This window comes from Dipteris shenzhenensis, chromosome 16 (assembly GCF_047967505.1).
Source record: "Dipteris shenzhenensis isolate YYH24624 ecotype China chromosome 16, Dip_SZ_1.0, whole genome shotgun sequence".
Lineage (NCBI taxonomy): Eukaryota > Viridiplantae > Streptophyta > Polypodiopsida > Gleicheniales > Dipteridaceae > Dipteris > Dipteris shenzhenensis.
Genome location: NC_141611.1, coordinates 33,306,258 through 33,314,615, shown reverse-complemented (window position 1 = coordinate 33,314,615; position 8,358 = coordinate 33,306,258). Strand labels below are relative to the sequence as shown.

Genomic DNA, 8,358 nt, shown 5'->3' with positions numbered 1-8,358 from the left:
CATTTACACGAATAATTTCAATATCACCATCTCTAGACTGTGGGAGGCCAACACTGACATCCAATTCGTTATGAACCCACACGGCACAACGTCATACTGCACTTCCTACATGACCAAGGTCGACCATGCAACTGCAATTGCAATGAGTGAAGCATTGTCCCAATGTTTGCGGGCCGGCAACCCAGTAAACGAGTGAATCAAAAAGATCGGCAACACAATATTGAATACGCAACACATCAGCTCGTAACAAGCAGTGTACTTGTGCCTGTCATTGCCTTTAACAAGCTCGACCCGAGAATTTTGCTACATGAACACGAGCCCTCTTGAAGAACGAACTCTTTTGCTGAAACGTCGCTTTCAACTAGAGAGCATGGACCCCCTAAGTACTGACATTTTTTTTGCAGATATCATAGGAAAATATAAAAAAAGACCCAATGACTTGCACGCCCTTTGCTTAGCGGAGTTCGCTGCACGGTACACGACGTCGGGCCATTCCATTAAAAAGCACAAAAGATTGAAGGTCATTCGATTCAACAATTACAGCAAAAATAGGGACACAGAGAACCACTACATGGAGCTTTGTTTGTTGTACCTCTATTCTTGAATGATGAGCATGACATGAGTGAATCTTTCCCAACATAGCATGACATCTTCACAAGCGAAAGGCAAACAATTGACAAGAACTTCAAAAAATTCAACATAAGTACCATGCCACCTAGAAATCATAACATGGCAACTAACTTGTTGTCCACAACAATAGGTGGCAATCCCCCAGCCATTGCACCTGAGTTTGACTTGAATGTAGAATTGAGGCCCGGGGCTAAACCAAGCCCGCATCAAATTACAATGAAGTTTTCTTTCATTTCAATGCCAAACAAAGACTACTACCATGAGCTTCGCAGATTGGATACCAAGCAGCGCTTGCTACTAGACGATATAATGCTTAAGAAAAGATTGAACCCAAATGAGCCTTTGCTTCCACGTACAAGAGCCTTTGAACATAGAAACTTGAGATGCTTTCCCAAATGTACAAAGACGTAAAGCTAATGGTCTTCGATGAGGTCTCCTTGATAGGCCAAAACACATTCATTGTAGTTGACATGCAAATGCGCGAAATAAAACACAACCACTTGGAGCCATTCGGGGGAGTTGACATACAACTGTGCGGCGACTTTTGCCAGGCCAGTCCAACAAAAGATAACTGGATATTCTCTTCTAAGCCTTCAATGCTAGCTGCAACTCCTTCGACCGGGCGAGAGAATACCATGCACTACGATCTCGACATGCCCATGCGTCAACAACACGGTGATTTTCTTGACCAATTGAACCGTTTTTGCGTGGGCTCGCACACACTCGTTGACATTGCTCTAATCAATAGCATTTATTGTCGACAAGCACCCAATAAGCACGACACGCCCCATCTTTTCTACACGAATGCAGCGAAAGACGCTCATAATCGAGACGTTTTCATGGCCTTGCAAACAAAGCCGTACTGTATCGTAGCTAGAGACGTCAGGCTCAAAACATGCAGCAGAACAATATGCATCCCTTCGGACTCGAAGTTGACTGGAGGACTACACAAAGAATTACTCCTCAAACCTGGCATGATCGTTGAGATGTGCACCGGGAACCTTGATATACTAGACGGTTTAGTAAGTGGTGCGAATGCAATCTTCAAATGTGCAACAAAGGAAGTACATCCTTCTGTTGCTTGGATTCAATTTACCAACCCTGCCATAGGCAAGCAAACACGATTGAAGTACCACTTTCTGTTTGAAAATGAAACTCCCAGGTCCTGGACCCCCATCCTTCAATTTGCGCGCAAATTCCAGATTGGGAAAAATCACCTAAATACCGTTTGCAGGTACCAATTCTCGATCCAGGTAGCTGCAGCTCGCACAATCCACCACTCACAGGGCCAGACCATGGAATCTCTTGCATTTGACCCATCAAGAATTAAAACGCACGGCCCGGTGTACACAGCACTATCTCGTGTCTGAGACCCTACAAATCTATACATTTTGCAACCACTACAAGAGAAAAACATCAAGGTCGACAGGTCCATCCTTCATGAGCTAGATCGGCTACGCGATGCACACTCGTGGCTTCCCTTGCAAGTGGATTTCAGTTATGATGGAAACACGAAACAAACCCTCCAATCGCTAAACACACGATCCTTTGCATCACACGGTGTAGACATTTTGTCATCGCCTAGCATCGTGGCCGCATCGATATTGTGCTTGCAAGAACTTCACGTAAAAGAATGGAACAAAGCCACAATCAATGGCTTCAACAACGTATGTACACGGTAAAGGAGTACTTGGTGTTGCCACTTTCTTCAAGGACAATTGCACGCTCTTGCAAAAAATTAGCTTCAACAACGAAGGTGTTGAGTGTCTGCTAACCACTTTCAAGATCGCAAACTCCACCGCCATCGCAGTGATCAATGTGTACAAGTCACCCTCAGCACGCGCAACAACCTTGCAACAACTCTAATTGACGCACTCAAACACATGGTCGATCGTGCTGGGCCAAACAACGGCACGTACATGGTCGGTGACTTCAACATTTGCTTTAGGAAGAAGGGCCATGCACTACGAGCTCTTAAGAAATTCATGGCAATGCAAGACATGGCACAACTAATCACACAACCAACAACAGTGCATGGCTCCACATTAGACCACGTATGGATGAGCAAAAAATTGATCAATGATGCACACGGTTGCAATTACGTCTACTAGTCAGACCACTCTGTAATCTATAGCGTGCTCGTGCACGATGATTAATTTCAAGTTCGACAACAAAAATAACAAACTCCAGCCAGGCCCCCTAAATGTAATTCATCTTGTTTGATCTTGGGCAGGCCGTATGAATGATTAAATATTATTCACCTTGTTCTTCTTGGTTTAGTCAAACTTGGTTTAATAAAGAAAGGGGAAGGATGGTATGAGATAGTGACGATGAGGTGGGCAAAAGAGGACGTGGTACCGTGTACGGAATCCGATTAAGGAAACGAAGGGTTGACTTGGAAGGGGACACGTGAACGGAAGGAGATTCGGCGACAAAAATAGTAATGATGGAATTTTAAATAAGCAAAAAGGTGAAAGGCGAGTTCGCCTCAATTACGTAAAAATAAATAAATAAATAAATTATTACGTGACTTCATGCATGGGTGTTGATGATAAAAGCCGCCACCACCACCTTCCTTCCTTTTCTTCATCAATCAATTCAATCAATCAGATCCTCGCCATCTCCTCGCCACCACCAGCTCCTCGGCATCTCCTGCTCCGCCGAGCTCCTCCTCCTTCGACCTCCCCCCTCTCCCTGCTTCTAACTAATTCCATCGCCTTCCTTTGATTCCATCCCATTTCCGCCGAGCTTCCCCCCGCACAAGGTGGAGAGACCTAGGCACCCGCTCTGCGGCTAGCGACTCGCTCGACCTAGATATAACGCAGCCCAGTCATTCCCTCCCAACCACCCCCCCCTCGACCTTCTCCCCATTCTAATTCTAGCCTCTCCCCTCCCAGGAGGGCTTTTAAGTCTCGCCAGCCTGCCGTCGGTGGACGCAAACGCGTTCGCTTCACGTATTTAGAAAGGTCCACCATCCACCGCCGAAGCTTGCGCGGCATTCTAGCTGCAGCGGAAAAAAGGCCAGACTCCGATATTTCCATCCCCCAACTAAAGATCTCCTGCCCGTTGCTGTGTGCTTCTCGCAAGTACTATTTCCTTTCTGCTGTCAATCTCTGAACTCTGAAGCATGATATGAACGTTTTCTTCTCCATGGACGTCTAGTTCAAGGCCGCATACGTAGCAGTGAATTTTGTGCGTACATCATGTTGCCCCAAAGTTTTCCAATCCAAGCGAGCTAAAGTTTAAGAATTCACCGTTTGCATTCACGCAGAACGACAAGGTGATTGATCGCGCGGTCAACATGAGTGAAAACGGACCTGTCGATCTGGGGCTATCTAATGGCGCTTTGCCCAAAATCCATACTCACCCGAAGGATTCCGCGCCAGCGGTGTGCGTTGACGATAGCGGGCCGACAGTGAGGGCACAGACGTTAGATGAACTGCACTCTTTGCAGAAAAAGAGATCCGCTCCCTCGACTCCAAAAGGGCCGCCAAAAGCTGGGGTTTTGCAGCTATCTGAAGAGGAGAAACAAAGACAGCAGCTAAAATCGATCAGGTGGTTTTTCCTGCCTTTGTTCAAAGCAGATCTCGCCTTGGCGTTGCTGTAGGATATCGTTATATGTGCTGATTTGTTGATACACTTTGTTCTGTTCTGTCGCAGTGCTTCTCTCGCTTCTTTGACCAGAGAAACCGGGCCGAAGGTTGTCAGGGGCGAACCATCGAGGAAGCCCGAGCCTGAAATCAGGAGTGCGAAGCCCACGTCTGAACCCAAAGCAGGTGTTCAGAGTGTCAGCGACAGCTCTCTGAAGTTCACTCATGTGCTCCATAACCTGTCTCCTGCAGGTAAAAAAGCCTAGACAGCAAGAAGAGAAACTTGATGCTTCACTTTTCTGATTCTGATACTGAAAACAGCGTCGCGATGTTCTCCTGGTGCGTGTCTTTCTTTCAGAGCTCTACGAGCAGGCCATCAAACACGAGAAGGGCTCTTTCATCACATCAACTGGAGCCCTTGCTACGCTTTCGGGGGCAAAAACTGGCCGTTCTCCCAGAGACAAGCGTGTCGTCAAGGAGGATTCGTCCAAAGACGACCTCTGGTGGGGCAAGTGCGTATCTTCGCTCTATGGCTGATAATCTTTCAACTTATAAGGGTTTCGTGGTGTTGCTGGATGCCAGGATTCTTCTAAATCTATCTGGTTTTTTGCAGAGGCTCCCCAAATATTGAGATGGACGAGCACACATTTTTGGTAAATCGAGAAAGAGCAGTCGATTACCTAAATTCCTTGGATAAGGTGAGCATGGACTTCTTCACTTTTCTGGATTCCTGATGCGGTTGCTGATGCGCTTGGCTAAGAACGGATTTCGCAAGGTCATTTTGTGTAAAATCGTTTACCCACCATGTCCTTTCCTACTGCAGGTATTTGTTAACGATCAGTTCCTGAACTGGGATCCAGAGCATCGCATCAAAGTCAGAATTATTTCGGCTCGAGCCTACCATGCATTGTTCATGTACAACATGTAAGTATACCACAAAACCGCCTTAGTACTGATCGTGGCCAGATAATATTGATATGTAAGTAAAATTGCCCTTCTGCATCATGCTTCACAGTAAAACGCGCCTCCTGTCTCTCGGTAGAGGCATTATGGTGATTATTATCAATCATGGTGTTGGAGCCAGTTCGTTTCTGATATTGCCAAATGAATAACGGATCCAATCGTATCTTTCATGTGGGAATTGAATTCCTTCAGATTTTTGGAAGAGCCAAGGATTACGTAGTGGAATTGATTATATCCTTAGAGGTAGCCGAAGTAGGGAGAAATGATATTAGACCTTGCGGTAATTGTATGTGGAGTGAGATCGCATCTGGAAGATATGATGGGTGGCAGGTGTATCCGGCCTACCCAAGAAGAGCTGGAGGACTTTGGGACTCCGGACTTCACTATCTACAATGCGGGCAAATTCCCATGTAATCGATACACACATTACATGACTTCTTCAACTAGCATAGATCTGAATCTTAAAAGAAGAGAGATGATCATCCTTGGAACGCAGTATGCCGGAGAAATGAAGAAGGGTCTGTTCAGCGTCATGCACTACCTCATGCCCAAAAAAGGAATCCTCTCTCTCCATTCAGGCTGCAATATGGGGAAACAAGGGGATGTGGCGTTGTTTTTTGGATTATCAGGTTTGATCATTGAACGAGGTTCTGAAATCAACTGTTGGTACGAATTAATGGGCTTTGGGATTAAAGTTTCAGGGCAACAAAGAGCTTATGAGGTTTCCATTCAATTCTTTTTTTCATATAGGTACCGGAAAGACAACTCTGTCAACAGATCATAACCGGCTTCTGATCGGAGATGATGAACACTGCTGGAGTGACAACGGTGTCGCTAACATCGAGGGAGGCTGCTATGCCAAATGTGTTGATTTGGCTCCAAAAAAAGAGCCGGATATCTGGAATGCGATCAAATTCGGGACGGGTAAATGCGGTGCTCATCCAGTTTCCGAGTGATATAGGCTGGATGTCCTATCTTGCATATATTTCTAACTGGTTTGCTTATTTGACAGTTTTGGAAAATGTGGTTTTTGATGAGCACACCAGGGAGGTGGACTACTACGATAAATCAGTCACAGGTTTAAATTCTCTACTCACCAGTCCTTCCATATAAAGGCAATCGATGTTGGCTCAATTAGCTCCTGGCAGCCAATAACTGTTGTGGTTTGCGTGCTTGTGTCCTCAGAAAACACGAGAGCTTCCTATCCAATTGAATATATTCCGAATGCCAAACTTCCTTGCGTTGGTCCCCACCCAAAAAATGTAATATTACTTGCATGCGATGCTTTCGGTGTCTTACCACCTGTCAGCAAGTTGACGCTGGCGCAGACAATGTATCACTTCATCAGCGGCTACACTGCGTTGGTAGGGACTCTTGTTTTAATTCCTGGTTCTCTGCCCTTGCGAACTGCCTCTCCCCCCCGCCCCCCGCCCCGCCGATTGTTTTCAGCCTGGCTGCTGGCGTTAAATTTTGGATGTGTGTTGGTGCAGATTGCTGGAACAGAAGATGGAATCAAAGAGCCACAGGCCACCTTTTCTGCATGTTTTGGAGCTGCTTTTATAATGTTGCATCCAACAAAGTATGCAGCGATGTTGGCTGACAAGATGAAGAAGCATGGCACAACCGCTTGGCTTGTGAACACCGGATGGTCGGGAGGCAGGTATAAATAATGTCTCCCTTTTAGCTCCAATCAAGTTCAAGTCTGCAGCTGAGCTGGATGAGTCGGTTTTGAAAACTACAAATCGTTTTTATCAGCTATGGAGTCGGGAAAAGGATGAAGCTCGGTTACACGAGAAAGATTATCGATGCCATTCACGACGGCTCTCTGTTGACGGCGCAATATTCTGAAACTCCAGTCTTTGGTCTGCAAATTCCAGAGAAAGTTAACGGAGTTCCCTCAGAGATACTTCATCCAGAGAATATGGTAAAAACGTTTAACAGATAAGGTTCTTGCCGGCAATTAAATTTCATTTCTCTATGAGATGTTAGATCGTTCCTTGTTACCATCTTTTGAGTTTGATTAAATTCCGATCTGGTCTTTTGTTTATTGATGGGTCTAAGGGCGGTTTCTAAACATGTGAAAGCCGTTGTTCTATATTGCAGTGGTCAGATCAGAAGGCGTACAGGGATACATTGGAGAAGCTGGCGGGTCTGTTCATCAAGAATTTCCAAAACTTTGTGGATTACAAGATTGGAGATGACAATAAGCTAAGGAATGAGATGCTTTCAGCGGGACCCAAATTAAGTTAGTCAGGATATGGATTCAAGGTGTTTCGTAGCCAGATCCGTACTTCTGAGTTGAAACTCTCCGGTTTGAAGTTTGCTTTGTTTTGTAAAATGGGGTTAAGGATCTTAAAAGACTATGTACTTCAATTGTGTCATCCATTCTCCCTATCAAGGTTAGGGTTAGGGTATGTTCCCATGACCTTATAGTCCGTCCCCTCTCTAGACTAGCAAATTTACACTATTCTTAACACCCAGTCTTAAATTGCATTGCATAACTAGATGCATGTACAAGATATCTTTTTGGATTTTCTAGTGTATATGATAGAAACCAAGATGGAAAAAGAAAAATAGAGTAGTATGGATTGAGCATAGTAACTATAGTCTTTACATTGAATACATCTTGTATAACTTAACCTTCACTTCCTCCTCTTAAGTGTAGTTGGTGAAGACGAACATGTTGTCAAAAATATGAGAATTGGCTTGAAACTCTTGCATTGTAATCTTGTTACCGCTCGCTCCCGCCCTAGCCTTGCTTTGCATGGGGAAGGTGTTGAGTTCCCTCCTTAGCACCCCCTTCCCTCGGGCTCTCTTCCCCCCTCCTCTCCTTAGCTTCGCCTTGTCCTAGACCTGCTAGTCAATGGTCAGCATGTCTTTCTTCTTCCCTTTGTCCAATTGACCCATCAACACTTTGTAAGGGTTTCTTGGAGGGTATCACCTTAGGTATGTGGGAGTTTAATTACACCTGCAGGCAGGAGTGACATTGCTCTCTCCGTTTGTTATTTGGTGGTTCTTCTTGTCTGTGATAGTGCATGACACTCCTCTCCCCCTTCAAATAGTGTGATGCTTTGAGCACCCTGTGTTTCTCCCTTAAGTTGTTTTTGGGGTGAGCATTTACCCCATATTTACGTCGGAGGCATGTAGGTTGATAGACTTGTGTCATTGGGGGAAA

At 45.3% G+C, this 8,358-nt stretch overlaps 1 protein-coding gene across 1 annotated transcript; it reads left to right on the top strand.

The window, feature by feature from the left end:
* The first annotated feature begins 3,379 nt into the window (after positions 1-3,379).
* LOC147892860 (phosphoenolpyruvate carboxykinase (ATP) 1-like) lies at positions 3,380-7,517 on the top strand. Its single transcript, XM_087386873.1, has 13 exons — positions 3,380-3,716; positions 3,902-4,185; positions 4,291-4,472; positions 4,579-4,732; positions 4,834-4,918; positions 5,044-5,144; positions 5,514-5,812; positions 5,934-6,107; positions 6,196-6,261; positions 6,369-6,547; positions 6,674-6,843; positions 6,939-7,107; positions 7,287-7,517. Exons 2-13 carry the CDS (start codon positions 3,932-3,934, stop codon positions 7,431-7,433), a joined length of 1,980 nt encoding a protein of 659 aa, XP_087242999.1. The 5' UTR covers positions 3,380-3,716; positions 3,902-3,931; the 3' UTR covers positions 7,434-7,517.
* Positions 7,518-8,358: the final 841 nt, after the last annotated feature.

Bases quoted from the DNA above. Each gene is read 5' to 3' on its own strand.
- LOC147892860 (XM_087386873.1), top strand. From the start codon at position 3,932: ATGAGTGAAAACGGACCTGTCGATCTGGGGCTATCTAATGGCGCTTTG. The intron at 4,919-5,043 runs GTGAGCATGGAC...TTCCTACTGCAG, and splicing joins ACCTAAATTCCTTGGATAAG to GTATTTGTTAACGATCAGTT. The intron at 5,145-5,513 runs GTAAGTATACCA...GATGGGTGGCAG, and splicing joins GCATTGTTCATGTACAACAT to GTGTATCCGGCCTACCCAAG.